Source organism: Varanus komodoensis, unplaced genomic scaffold, assembly GCF_004798865.1.
Source record: "Varanus komodoensis strain SLA01 unplaced genomic scaffold, ASM479886v1 scaffold2, whole genome shotgun sequence".
NCBI classification, from domain to species: domain Eukaryota; kingdom Metazoa; phylum Chordata; class Lepidosauria; order Squamata; family Varanidae; genus Varanus; species Varanus komodoensis.
This window is the reverse complement of record NW_025335568.1, coordinates 57,185,300-57,200,594: the sequence shown is the minus strand read 5'-3', so window position 1 is coordinate 57,200,594 and position 15,295 is coordinate 57,185,300. Positions and strand designations below refer to the sequence as shown.

General features: G+C 43.9%; 1 protein-coding gene across 1 annotated transcript in view; it reads right to left on the bottom strand.

The window, feature by feature from the left end:
- Positions 1-15,295, bottom strand: part of PRKCE (protein kinase C epsilon) — a 390,706-nt gene that overhangs the window by 38,394 nt on the left and 337,017 nt on the right. Inside the window, exons 11-12 of the mRNA XM_044429676.1 lie at positions 14,019-14,173; positions 25-163 (exon numbers count right to left, since the gene is read on the bottom strand). Of these exons, the coding sequence (XP_044285611.1) occupies positions 25-163; positions 14,019-14,173 (294 nt within the window). The remainder of the gene's footprint in view (positions 1-24; positions 164-14,018; positions 14,174-15,295) is intronic.

The window sequence follows — 15,295 nt, the reverse complement described above, 5'->3', positions numbered from 1 at the left end:
TTTGTCACAGACCACCTTTCGTACCTCTGGAGCTATGTAGTCTGGCGTTCCACAAAAGGTAGTAGTTGTTACTCCATTCAAGATCCCTTCCTTACACATCCCAAAGTCAGCCAGTTTGCAGTGACCTTCTGCATCCAGAAGAATGTTGTCCAGTTTCAGGTCCCTTGAATAATAAAGAAATGGGAAAGACATCTTACATTAGCAAAACCCAAATATCTTCTATTCTTCGGAACACCAAGTATTGTTTGTTTGTTTATTTGTTTAGTTAGTTAGCGGAAACATGTAATGCAAGGAAAGAGCCATGGTGTGAAAGCTGGACAGTGAAGAAAGGTGAAAGGAAAAAAAACTTGAAGGTACCAAATTCTGGTGTTGCAAGGGAGCTTTGCAAATTCCCTGAACTGACAGAAAGTGGAACAAGAGGGTCCAACATTAAATCAAAACAGAACTTGCCCTGGAAACAAAACTGACAAAACTAAGGCTGTCATGCTTCAGGCACATCATGAGAAGGCAAGACTCGCTGGAGAAGACAATCATGCTAGGGAAAGGAAAGGGTGAAAGAAGAAGGGAAAGACCAGCTATGAGATGAACTGGCTGCAAGTCACAGTCTTGAGTTTACAAGAGCTGAGTGGGGTTGTCAAGGACAGGGCATTTTGGAGGGCTTTCATACATAGGGTTATCCTAAGCTGATAGCATGGAATAACAACAATAATGTATGTACTTTATATGTTCTGTAGGGTATGTGGATGAACTGATTTTGACATTTCCTGAAACATTTATTTTACTATCATTTGTTGTTTCATGACGATGAACTGTATTTTTCCTTGCACTATCAAAACTCCATTGCACAAGGCCCATGTGAAAAACCTACTTATTTCTTGCAGATTTTTAAAAATAGTGATTTATTGGGCTTTATTTGTTGTGTTTACATTCCTGCTTCCCTCATGCAGCTAGTAATAATAAAATACAGCTCAAATGTAATTAAACATAAACATTTCATTAAAATACATCAGTTAAAGACTTATCAAAACACACCATTAAAAAGAAAGAAACTGTTTTTGAAATAAGCCAGATATGGTGTTGATTCTCCTTGTTACTGTATAAAAAGAAGTTGACTTCATAATGTCAGGGTGGTGACATGGGATTCTGACCAAGGAGGTCTGGACACTCTCAAAACCGATCCATAAATCTACAACCTGATCCATGATGTGTGTTGGCATATCTATAAAAGGAGTTCCCTGATGGACAGCTGAGATGAAGGAAGCATTGGGGTTGTATGGGGCCTCAGACATGGTTCCCTATGCTGTGGGAGGAACCCAAGGTCCATGGCCCTCCCCACTGCAGTGGGCAACCCCACCTTCTTGTTCCTCTCCCTACTTCCCACCATCTTATGAAGCAGATGCATCGGGCCTCCATGAAGGCAGGGGGGGGGGGGGGGGCTGCCAACCAAAGAAGCCGAGCAGCACTGACTTTGCGCAGGGAGAGGATCGGGAACAGTGAAGAAGCAGAGCTGAGACCTCAGCAGCCCCCAGCCCATGCTTCTGGGCTGCAAAAAATAAAACTGATGGCTCTTAAATGAGTGTTCTTTCCCAAGTGGACAGGTCAGCATCCCATGAACAGCCCAGCTGGACTCCAGTAATGGCACTGGCCTTGAAAACAAACCCTAGGGAAGCTTCTTATTGTGGCTGGAACCCCACACCCCTTCCTGATGGTTTGGGGGGAAAGGAAGTATCTGTGCTCACCCTGCAGGATTAGCATTTTATGAGGCATGGGGGGGTAACAAAGATTCCTGGAACCTGCTCAAAGCAGAAGCCCGACACTTTGTTAACTCGGGGAGTGACTGTAACTGTCAGCTTCTGGAATGCAACACAACTGTCTACTGAACCATCCATCTTCCCTTTTGCTTTGATGTACTGATGCCAATTATTTGTCCTTACATCAGTCCACCCAAAGACAGAATGTTGTGCAACTTAGGGGACAGCAATGCATTAAGCTGCTCTCTTTCCCCTTTCATACTCTTAGCCTGGGGGTCAAAAAAGAGGTCAGCCCAAAATGAGCAAAGGGAAATTCTATTCATACTGTAATTACACATGTTTGCAAACAGGCCTGATGAGTCAAAAGGCCTGGCCAAGGTAGTCAATGATACAGTTGGTAGCATGAACACTCCTCTTTGGAAAAAAGAGAGAAAAGAACACAATTTACTAGAATGAGTCAGGCCTCACATGCAATTTCCAATAACTTTCATCACACAAATGATTTGCATGTTTGTCAAGGAACTGCTGGGGAAAAGTCTAGGCCAACAGCAGTAACTATGATGTTTGTCAGCCACAAAAAACCTTTTCTGCCAGAGCATTGTGCCTGATTTAAACTCATCCAAAAAACACAGAGTGCCCTCTGTCACATAGGCCCTTTCTCTCTGATACAGGCATGAACATGCAGGCATAGGTAACAACCCAGTTTGGATTAACTCTCTGATGTCATGGTTTATCAAGCCAGAAGTGAGGTTTGGACTGGAGACCTCCTCCTTCAGTCTCCCCTCCTGTCTTTCTCTGAGGTGTTGGGTTTGGTACTTCATTCCTAGCTTGTGTGCAGCCAGAGTTTCCCATTAAGTCAGTTAACAATCCAGGATAAGAAGTGGGGCGGGAGTTCCATTAAGAAGCCAGGAAGGACTTACTGCAAGCCAGCATATGAGGAAAGGAGCCTTATGGTGCCTGGAAAAAGAATGTGAACTTGAAGAATTTACCAAAATTTGCAAGTTCCCATATTCAGAACAAAAAAGAACAGGAGATTAAAAGCAAGAAAGAAAAATGAGTGAGAAACCAAAACTGATGGACTGGAGGATTAGACAGCCTTCCAAGTGCCTTCCAACCCCCTGATTCTGTACTTGAAATCACACTCTGAAGCAGGCTTGGACAGGGAAAAGGGCTACAGTGGTTTCCAGCATGTCCTATGCAGCTAAGGTGTAGGCCTTTTTCCTGTATAAACATGCATTGGATTGCACCGTAAATGTCCTTTCCATGATACAAGTAGATTATTACACTGATTTCTTTATGCTTGTAGATTTGCAGTTGTTATGGACCTATCTCAACTTTCAGTAAGGGTAGCTTATTTCAACACAATAAAGCATCAACTATTCTGCTGAAAACATGGTGTGGTAACATTTACTAGCCACTTCATGACCAGCCCCATAGATCTGAACAAAGCTAAGATTCATTTATCCAAGAAACAACACCACTTATCTTTACCTATTGGCTAGAAGAAAAGGTTTGACAATATGCAGGTCTGCAACTATTATGAAGTAAATAAATGCTTTACAATGCAGGCACTGAGGTGGAAAACAGAATGTTTTGCTGTGTATGTTTTAATACTTTCTACCAAAACAACTTAAAAATAATATTTTATCTGCCAAAAGCCACTGCTGAAAGATGATGAAAGGATGGCTTGATACTATTATGTTCTCGCCAGATCAAGTTAGTTTAATGCTTAAAATAAGGTCAGCATTTCTCCAGAGGCCAAACAGACACGTTGTTGACTTTCACATGCATATTGGTTGTAAAACTTAATTTTACTCATTAAACAAACCACTGCTTGTTTTGTTCAGGTGTTTTCAGTTCATGTATGGGCAAAATGTCAAGCAAGCGTTTCTTGCAAACAAAATGAAGATTACCAAAGTGAAATCAAATCCAAACAGTAAGCTAGCAAGCGCTCATGACACAAAAAGAGCCTTGCCACACACACATTTCTATATACCAAACTGCACACATTCTATATATTGTGCCTAGAACTCTGCAGGCTTCCTCAGTGATGTCAAAGGGCAATTGGATGGTCTGCTGCCTAAACAGCAGCAAGTGCACATTTTATGGTCCAATGGGGAGACCGTGGCTTTTTAAAGAGTTTCAAACACAGGCCAAACTGATAGGCTGGAATGGCTTGGGACTTTTGTCAGCAGAAACTGATACAGGCTAAGCAAGTGCCTAAGCACCTAGTTACCTAAGATAAGGTAAGCTAATCGACTCTGTGCCTTCCAACCCCAGATGTCTACTTTTATCTTTCACTTGCACAATGCAGTGCCCCTAAAATGGAGCATGAAATGATGTGGTATAGCTCTGGGGCCAACATGAGGAATGGTTGGGGGACTCTGGAGGGGCATCCCAGTTTGCTCCTGAGCAGGGTGGGCAAGACCACTGGACAGACGCCGTGACAGACTGATTCTGCTTGCCTGTGTGGCTTACTCAGGGTTCAGGGACGAAGTCCAGCTCACAGGGAGCAGAGAGTGGACAGGGTGAGAAAGCAGCGATTGCCAGTGACTCTTGCTTCCACCTCCATGCTTTTCACAGCCCCGTGCAAAGTCCATTGGTAATAATAGTAAATTATCACTATTGATTTAGTCTCAACAGTAACTTATTACTATTAATCTAGTCATAATTCTTAATACACGTCACTGCCTTGTTACACAACTTTGCAGCTGTTTCTGCCACAAGGCTGGGATATGAGCAAAAAAGCTCTGTATGGCTTTGGACCAAGCTATGCTGTATTTTGGGCAGTACCGATGCAAAACAAATGAATAAAAGTCTGCCTGCTCCCATTCATGCCTCCCCAGTTCTTAATATACTCTGGATTGGCCCTTTCCCCAAAACCGCCACCTTCAGAGGAGCATTTGGAAGTGACGCTACGAAGAGCCTTCTTAGTGGTTGCTCCCTGAGTGCAGGGCTCCCTGCTGTGCAGGCCAGGCTCACTCTCTCTGTGCTGCTTTTCTGCTGGCAGGTAGCTGATTTTTCATTCAAGCAGGCTTTTGCTGTGCAAGTTAGACTGGATGTTGTTTCTATTCTGTTATTGTCATGTGTTCAATTGTGCTTTAATGCATTTGCTTTATTATTGTTTGAATCAAGTTACTCGTATGATTGCAAGCTACCTTAAGTGCCATCTTTTTTGGTAGGTGAATAGGGTAGAAACTGAATTTATAAAATAGCTACTACTTACTTACTGTTTATTATAGGAAAATCTCCAAGCATACATAATTTTTTTTAAAAAAATCACAAATGCATATAAACTGCAATACAAAAGCATTTTAACTTTCATCAACACTTGACCAAGAATGAAATGAAACATCAGCATGATACTCCTCTAACTCTACAGTGATTCTTACCATTCACAATAACCAAAAATATATCAGTGACTAAAAAGAAATATAGGTCTTCCAAATCATCACATACAATCTGAAACCCACATGCATAGTTACAGGTGAGAAATTTAGTCTTTCAGGTTTGGGATTTGTTTTGTTTTCTTGTTTTTTTACAATTCACCCACGGTGTACCTCCCAGGACTGAACGCAGAAACAGATGCAATTTGCAACTGGAAATCCGCACATCTTTGGCTTATGGCTGAGCTGGGATTTCAACACTCTTAGCAAAATCAGCACAGTGGAGGCCACATGATGCCATGGTAAGCGGAGTCTTCCCTACCCTGGTTCCCTCTGGATGTGTTGGAATATAACATGGACCATGCCTAAGCATACCAATGTGAAAGATACCAGAATGTGGAAAGGCACTGGACAAGGATCCAGAGACCCCAGTTTAAAATCCAATTCAGCCATGAACCTACTGGGTATGACCTTGGGCCACTCCCAGCCTAACTAATAACATGCTTAGGAAAGATTAGAAGAAAATCTTGCATCATAAAAAGAATGAAGCTCTTTGTGAATCATGTTAATTCTTGATAGCTGCATCAGTAACCAATACTGATCAGCAGTTAATTTTGGGAGTCCTAAATAGTTACAGAAACAGTGAGTGCCACATCTCTGCCAAAATCTGAAAGAAACATTTCCAAGTTTTATTTAAGAATGCTGGTCCATTATCTTCTTCTCCCTGTTCATCTCTTGATGTCCCTGATTGGTCACCAGTTGTTCCTGATATTGGGGAGGATTGAAAGGATCTCCATTGAAAGTCAGGTAAAGCCCCTGGCCCGGACATCCTTCCTCCAGAGATGCTTCAAAGCTGTATCAGTTGATGCTTTGGCTTCCTTATTTTCTTCAATAAACCAGTTGAACATCATTCCAGTAGCTTGGCTGAAAGCCTATATAGTTTTGTTTTATAAGAATGATTCTAACACTATTTGTTATTGATAGCAGGGAAGGCCTATGCCAGTTATTTAGGTCTTAAATCAAAGGCATGGACTGATAAGCATGATGTTCAGGACAAAGGGCAGAGTCGTTTCAAATCATGGCACACCTGCTATATTGTTACTCCAACTCTGAAGGCAGCTAGCTTCTGCAGCTTTACTGATTTAAGATTTGCATTTAACACCACATCTCATTCATGCCTGTGCAATAAAACTGGACATGTTTCCACTGATAAAAGACTTTTACTTTGGGTTCAGTTCCTCTGCCTCAATACTTTTGCCCAGGATTGTTACATTATTACTATTGAGAGAGCCATGTCCTATGGAGCAAGACGAGGCTGTGTGCCTCTCCTCTCCTCACCTCGCCTCACCTCTTCCGTACCTGGCAGACCTTCTTTATCTGCCACAGTTATTGCCCTCCCATCCACCCTACATTGGACCTACTGGAGTTCTTCTTCTTTAGTATTTCATCTTTGGTATGTATCATTGAATGGCCATAAGGAGCTTGAATGGTGAACATATATTATTCCAATTCTTGACGATCAAAAATGTGGTTTCTGAGCTGTGGGGAAATAATATTTTGGCTGACATTTCCCAAAGGGCCTGCCGGTAGTTACCACCATGGGTGTGTTTGCTTCTTTGGCTCTCTAGCTATTACTAGCAGGCGCTCCTTGTGCACTTACAATGGGAACCAATATTCATTCTCCTGTCAAATGTTGGAGAGGAGATCTATGAGGATTTTTGTTCTCTTGTCTTCTTGTACATAATAACATCTATTTTTTTCCAACTCAGCAAGATAAACAGGCTTGGGCTTTTCTTCCTTGTTAAGAAAGTAAATATGACCACCAAATAATCTAAAATAATTGATGTTTAAAACAGAAGATAAAATACGGTTTCCATACTTCCTCTCAGCAGCATTAGTTTGCTGTTGTTATCGGACAGAAAGCAATGGTCCCCTTCCTACGGACTCTACAGGAAAACAGCTGCCCTCTCAGGAATGTAAACTTGGCCTGCTTCTTGGCAGTCTCCAGTTGTCTCTCCCCTTCTCCTTTTAACAAAGGATCCACGCTATTCTCCCAACGTTAAGGTCGTGGCTCTGCTTACATGATGCAAGGCTGTACAGGTGAATATTTCAGGAAGGGATACACTTGAGGTCCTTACAGTGAAATGAACTCTGCCTTTCCAATAGGCACTTTCCACAAGATAAGCGCAAGCTAGTTCAGCATAGGCTAAGTGGGGTGAAATGGGAGACAAATTTAGCTGCCACTCCAACCACAAATCTCACCTGACTGAATCAGAAATAGGGATCTAAGAAAACTGGTCTCTATTTATAAATCATGCAAAGGTGTCCCAAAACTCTTTAGAAATGTTTGCAAACAGTTCTTGAAATTTCATGCACATTAAAAATCTGTATTTTGCAAAAGCAAACACATTTCCACATTTTAGTCAATGCGGGGGAGGATTGTGCTTGAGAAATTTGCACAGAAATACACACTTTCTTTATTTAGAAAGCACACTTTTCACATTCCCAAGCTACAAAACCAGTCAGGAACTAAATGGGGAACTAAATCCCTTGAGTCACAGAAGAGCTTGGCCACTGAGTGCATCGCATGCCATGATCCACTGCCTGCTTCCTTGCTTGCCGAGCAGCTGTCATGTTCTAAGTGGTCTAGCAGGGTCTGCTTGCATTTGCCCCTCAAGGAGACCAAGTTCCAGGGGTTGCCGCTATTTTGTTTATGCCACAATGCCCCAGACACGGACTGGCTTGGACATCACAGCAAGCAATTGTGGTTTTTTACCATTGTGGACCTGTGTTGTCTGGACCCAGCCCTGGTCCATCACCACAGCTTATTTCAGGCCCAGATGCTCGGGAAAAAACATTGGCTTGTTTGGTTTCTGCTCACCATGATTGTCTGGCATGACATTTAAACCCAGGAGCTCCTTGTTTCAATTTGTGATGAAAAAACAGGCTCCAACGGAAAGAGCGGCAATCATAGTCCACTCTAGGCATCCAATCTCTACTACCCATGGCTTCCTAGCAACACACATGCATCATTTGCTTTGTTCTTATTGGCTGAGCACTGTGCCCATCACCCTGCTTACTTTCTGAAACAAGGAGAAACTGTTTGGGACTGGCTAGGAATCATTAAAGAGATGGAATTACAATCAGGAGGGAGAAGAGGAAAACCCACCTCAAAACCTTAGTGAATCACCCAGGAGGAGGTAGCTGACACAAACAGGGAACAATAAAATAAAGAAGGGAGTTTTGCTTGTACTGGCTTCTGGGATGCATGGGGAGAGTGGGCCGGGCCAGAAAATGAAGGAAACATTCAGGGATTGTGATAATCTGTTGAGAAAACATGGTATAGGTTACCACCAATCATGGCAACTTTCCTTGTTGTGTGTGCAAACCTGGCCACTACATCAGTCTAGAGAAATACAGCAAGGAAAGAACAGCTGCCATGTTTTTGCAGTGCCCACCATTTTGTTTTTTGTACAACGCCCCACTTAAGGAATGGCACCTCTGAAAGTACAGACCGGGTCGGCTGTCAGCTTGTCTGACGTGCACCTTCAAGCTTCCCTCTCCTCAGGCAGCAGGTTGTCCAATGTTCCATCTGAAAAGGGGATGTTTTGAAAGTTTCCCCTTGCCTCACCCCAGCAATGTTTTGTTTCAGGCCTCTCTTATTTAATGTTTGTCTTCCTTGTTTAGTCTGATCCTATATTAGGGCCAGAAGTCAACAAATCATGCCTAGAAATGGCAGCCAGCACAACCAACCAACGCAGTATGTTCCCAGAGATGATGGCTTGATGCAGAGGTATCATTTCCTGACCTTGTAGCCATGGCTGAGAGATCAGGAATGCCCTGCCACCTTGCTCTGGGGCTCCCTCTCCTTTTTCTTTAAGCTCTGTCCTTTCTGTTTTCCATGTTCATTTCAGCTGTGCTGTATATTTGCACAAAAGTTAGTGATAACCATGGTTACCTTTCCAGGATTTCAAATAATCTCCACACCATTATTTCAAACTCCTGCTGAAATCTAATTCAGATCAGTAATAACTCCAGAGCAAGCCCGAGTGGAGGAAGCTCCTCCATCTTCAACCATCTCCATCACTAGCTATTCCAGGGAGTGGTGAGGAAGATGAGTGGGCTGGGGGGCCATTCCACCAGTCCTGGAGAAAGGCTGCTTCCTCTCGCTGATGCGTTTCCTTCTGCTTTTCCTTGGCCATTGGGTCTTTCTAGATTGCAAGCCTGCTGTCGGGACATGTCCTGTTTCACTGATTATATGCAAGGCTCTCCAGAAGTCTTTTCCACTGGGAAGCAGCACAGCACAGCTTTCCAACACAAACAGATGTGCAGTGCTGTACCAGAGCTGACAACAAAAAAGCTGGTTTGGTTAAAGATGAACATGGTTAAGAGACTGGGGAATGCCACTTATACACTAGGCTTTTACTGTGTAATGCCTTCGTTTCATAAAACGTTCAGCTCATCTATTCTGCAGCAGGGTAGTATCTTAAGGAGCTAATAATATGATGTTATTACATTAATATTATTATATTATTGGACTCAAGAGCCAGTGTGGAGTGGTGGTTCGAGTGCGGGACTTAGGAAATTGGGGTTCTTGTCCCCGCCCTGTCGTGAAGCTCACTGGGTGAATCTGGCCAGTCACTCTTGGCCTAACCTACCTCACGGGGTTTATTTTACTTAAAACTTTTGTATACTGTCCCATCGCAGACATCTTGGGATGGTTCACAACAACAACAATAAAATAGAATAAAAAATAAAAGTAAGAGTAGCACAGCAACCACAGATTTAAAACAAATTAGCAATTAAAATAGTGGGAGGATAAAAAGGGTTGTTGTTGTGAGGATGAAATGGAGCTATGTAAGCCATCTTGAGTGCCTCACAAGAGGAAAAAAGGCAGGGTATAACCACAATGCAATAATAATACTAAAACTAATGAAGCAATAATAATAACACTTTAATAGTAGCCGGTGTGGGACAGTGGTTAGAGCGTTAGATTGGGACTTGGGAAAGAAGCTCACTGGAGGATTCTGGGTCAGTCACTGACTCTAAGCCTAGCCTCCCTGATTGGGTTGTTGTGGGAAATAAACAGGAGCAGAAGAAGATTATGTAAACAATCTCATCAGAGGAGGCAAAGTGGTATATAAATGTAATGTAACAATAATAATACAAAGAGCAGTATGAGAAAGCAAAGGGTATTACACTAGAACAGGATGGCCTTTGGTATAACAATGCATCCTTCTATAAAAATATTTATGTGACCAGATCATGTGTTTTTTGTTTTGATCAGATAAGGCACTGTTGCGTTTGAATGGGCTTTATCTAAAGTGAACGTGAATGAGTTCTGTGACTGTGCCAGCCAAAAGATGACATGAACTCAGCGCTCTTCTGCTAAACTGCCGATGAACCGACCCTTTGAACTCTTGGTAAAATGAGGATAAAACTGACCATCTAAAAGGTAGGTTGCTCCTTAGCACTGGGGAAAACAAAAGCCTGTGGCTATTTAGGAAAGACCTGTGCAACTTATGTTCCGCTGCATGAATGCAACCATCACCAAGCCAGGCACTCAACAAGCCCTGCTGTTTTCAGGTGCATATTTTTTTTTAAAATGCACATGTCTCCTCCATTGACTAAAGTGCAAAATGAGCATCTTTTAAAGTGGACTTATTAAGAAGTGTGCATTTTTACACAAAGTGAAATTGAAAAAGCATGCACTTTAAAGCATACATGATCAAGGCATGCCATTTGAACAGCATTTTCAAAGTGTGCATTTCTTGAAAGTGAGCACATTTGGGGACTCTGACCGTTTTCAGAGAGCATGTGCTCTTGCTTATGTCCAGGGTTGTGAACTAGGCATTTTCAAATAGTTTGCAAACTGAAACAAAATTCGCTTTATCGCTCTAGTTTGTGGGCACTTGCTCTCTGACAAAGTGCCTACGTGGCATCCATCTTTATTGTCTTTTTTTCTTTTACCTGGAACACAGACAAATTGCTGCACTCGACAAACACCCAGTTAACATAAAAAGTAAGTATAAGGTTGTGAAGGTGGAGTCTAGTCAGCCAGCTCTTCAAAAGTAAGGCCCCTGCTCTGCTGCGGTGTGGAAGCAAACAAAGGTGCCAGAAATTCTCTGCTTCCCTTTGCTGAAGGTAGGAAACTGTCCTATTATAAACTGGTGGAGTGGCACGCTCTGTGAAGCACAGAGCAGAAAAGTGTGCTTGCAGTCGCTAAATGGACCCAGCTGGGAAACCACATCCACGTACAGGGCCATGTCTCCTCCTTGACAGAGGTCACTATTAGAGGACTGCCAGAGGACCCCCTACTATTTAGAGGACTGCCAGAGGACCCCCTTTATGCTAAGGGCTGTCCAACTCCAGTTTAAATTAATAAAAACAACCATTCTTTTACTTTATTGTGCCTCACCTTTCTATCAAAAATGGCACTCAAGGCGGTTTACCAAAACTACTAAAATTGGTTTGGACAATAAGGCAGTGCATTAAAATGCAAGAGAAGCAGAGCAGTTAAAGAAAAACAGTACCACCTTCCAAACCTGCATCCAGACCACTTTCACTTCCAGGTGAGATGCCTTCTTCAACAAGTGGTCTCTACCTGCCAGCAGGGAGGAAACAAACCTGGCCTCCCTTGGGAGCGAGTGCTGCGGCTGCCAAAAAGTCCCTCCCTTGGGTGGGCACCAAAGAGTCCTCTGAAGGAGGCAGTGACAAAAGAAGTGTCTCTCCCAGAACACCGTGAGTATCAGTCAGGCCCATATAGAAGAAGAGGGTCTTTCAGGAAGTCTGTGCAAGGCTTTATAGGTTGCTACCAGCATCCTGAACTCAGTCTTATGACCGGTGTCATAAGTACAGGTTACGGTGTCATAAGTACAGGTTAGGTGACAAGTGGCTGGAGAGCAGTACTTGTGAAAGGGACCTCGGGGTACTGGTTGATTGCAGGCTAAACATGAGTGAGCAGTGTGATGTGGTGGTCAAGAGGGCGAACGCCACCCTTGGTTGCATAGCCAGAAGTGTGGCTTCTAGATCAAGAGAGGTATTACTACCACTCTACACGACTCTGGTGCGCCTGCAACTTGAGTACTATGCTCAGTTTTGGGCCCCTCTTTACAGAAAGGATATAGCCAGGTTAGAGTCAGTGCAGCGTAGGGCCTCAAGGTTGGTGGCTGGTTTGCAGGGGATGGGGTATGAGGCGAGACTGAGGGAACTGGGTCTCTTCAGCATGGAGAAGAGGAGACTCAGAGGGGAAATGTTGGCGACATACAGGCATGTGAGGGGGTGTCACACAGAGGTGGGTAGAGACCTGTTCTCCCCTGCAGAGGAAGGCAGGACGTGCTCCAACAGAGCAAAGCTCAGGGAGCCAAGGTTCCATTTGGATGCCAGGAAGCACTTCCTGACAGTCAGGACCCCGAGGGTGTGGAATGGGCTTCCACGAGAGGTCGTTGAGGCCTCATCAGTGAGGATGTTCAAAGATAGGCTGGACATCCACATGGTGGGCATGTTGTGAGCAGAGCTGGCTGGAACTGGGGGTCAGACCAGATGGCCCAGGAGGCCTCTTCTGACTCGCTCTGTTTCTATGTTTCTATGTCTGGAAACAGATGGGCAGCTGTGGCAAGAGAGGAGTGACCTGCTCCCTCTAAGCAGCTCTTGTCAACAGGCCTTAAGAATGGCGGCCCATCAGCAGCACTTGGGCAGCAGACACGGCCCACCTGGCCCCAGCCCTCTCCACCATGATGCGATATTCCTACTGAAGTGGTACCACTCATTTCAAGATGTGCATTTTACATATACATTAGCATATGTAAATTTTATGCAAACCACCACATTCTTTTGTTCCCTATTTTGGCAAAATGTCCCTGCTTTTTGCTAATTCCTAAGCAGCCTCCCTATATCCATTGCATGTGCCTGTGTGCTCACACCCAGACATGTGCGTGCACGTGCACACACACGGGGTTTCTGGTGCTTGTCAGCCCTGAGCACTAGTATATTTGTGGCAAAACATTACCGCCATGTAAAGTGTGAATAGTGCTTTGTGGTTTGCACTCTTTCAACACTTTGTAGAAGAGAAACGATCCTCCCGCCAACTTCCCTAACTGCAGTGCATTCTGTATATGTCTGCCAAGATTTATCTGAAGCAGTGAAAAGCTGCCAAATTTGAGGTCTTTTTTTTTCTGAGAGGGGGTGAGGAGAGGAAGGGTGAACCGACAAGATAAAGGCCTTCATAAACACAGAGATAGTAGGTGCAAATTTCTCAAGTGGTTCCTTGTTTCTAATAATAAATATTTATCCTGGGTGCATTCTTCATGACCTAATGAAAGATTAGCAATTTAGCTTTTGTTATTGTTCAGGTGGCGATCTGGGGCGGCAAGCAGCAAATTCAAGTTGCCTGCAAAGCACCATTTCCTGTTAGTGGCTGAGTCTACCCTCATAGTCAAAAGGAAAGGGCATCATGTACTAAAACTGTGCAAAATGATTATCCCAGCTCTATCAGACTGGAGACAACTGGGACAAACAAACTCAGGAAGTGGCAGGGAGTTCAAAAATAGGAGGAAATCTATGGCAGAGGGAGAAAACCGAAGAGATTGCACGGATCTGCAACCAAAGTCAACTCTGGGTCACAGTGTGCCAAGGATTTTAAAAAAGCTTTGCTTGTCTTATAATACAAAACTGGCATCCACAGCTGGCGATGGCTGTAGAAACGATTCAGATGTGAACATTCAGAATCCCCCTCCCCCCAAAACGAAAGAAAGGAAAAAAAAGTTCTATGTAAGCAAGCAGAAACAAACAGCCAATCCAGTTGCTAAGAGACATTGGACTTCGGCCAATAGCAAACCGAGAGCCTCAAGAATTCTTTATTTCAGCCCTCTAAAGAAAGTACCTGTAGATGACGCCATGTTGATGGAGAAACATGAGTGCCGATGTGACCTCTGCAGCGTAGAAGCGGGAGCGGGGCTCATCAAATTTGCGAGAGCGTTGAATCTGAAACATCAGGTCTCCTCCATTGACATATTCCATGACGAAGAAAAGGCGGTCCTAGAATTCATGAAAATAGAGCCATTTAGCTGGGAGGGTCTGGGGTTGCACAAAGACAGTGCTGTGTGTACGTGGCAATCGGGAAATCGGGATTTGCATCCAGAAATGCAAGCAACAGCAAACTGCAGCTTTTGAATGGGCTGGGGTGGCGACTGAGAATTGGAAGCATAGATTATCTAATGAAGAATGGCAAATCGCCGTAACTAAAGAAAATTCAAGGGAGTTGGAAAAACGACAGACACTGCTTTAGAATTTCAGTCTTAGTTTTAATTTTCAAGGACACGTTTACAAGATGTATAACCCACGCAGACATTTTTTGGTGAGCCAGTGGGGATCTTCTTCCATCAAATCAAACTATTCATGTGCAAAAAAGGGCACGAGCCAAAAGGGACTGTTGACAAGCCACTGCAAGCCCACCTTGCTCTGCCAAAAATTCAGAGTCCAAAGCTTCACCCAGGCTTCAACACCAGTTAAAGCTGAAACAGGTGGAAGAGTTATTTGAAATGGCCCTTTGTGGTGAACCATTTGTATTAAAGGTGCTGGCGGGAGGAGGGGAAGCCTTGAATCAGGGCCTCCAACCATCAAACTCAGCTGCATCCCTTCCTGAGCCACCTGCCAGAGGAGGAGGCTACTGCTTGGGCTGCCTTACTCGCTTCCGCTGCACTTCAGAGCCATGCAACTGGCCAGGGGGTGTTATTGCAGTTTTACATTCAGCAATCTGAATCGTTAAAGTTGAAGCCCTGCTTTAAAGGACAGGGAAATGGTCCAATTCCATTTCGGAGAAGTTCTCAGGGGATGCATTCCAGTGGCACATCAGGCCAAAGGCAAAAGGGATGAGAACAAAGCACCCGAAACACCAGCAGTTTCTATCTTAAAGCACTTATTGCTGGTAGCTAAGCCTATTAGAATGGGGGACACATGCACAAAAACCAGGAAATCACCAAAGGACTGATGGCTGGGGAAAAGGTTGGACCTGCCTGTAGACCACTAAAATGCTGGTCCAGGACTAGGGATCCTAGGGCATTTGGAACTGGCTGATGGAGCTCAGGTTCTGCTCTTCTACTGTAAACCCTAAGGTGTGGTCCTGACTCCTCAGTGGAAGCAGAGGGGGATTCATTGTCT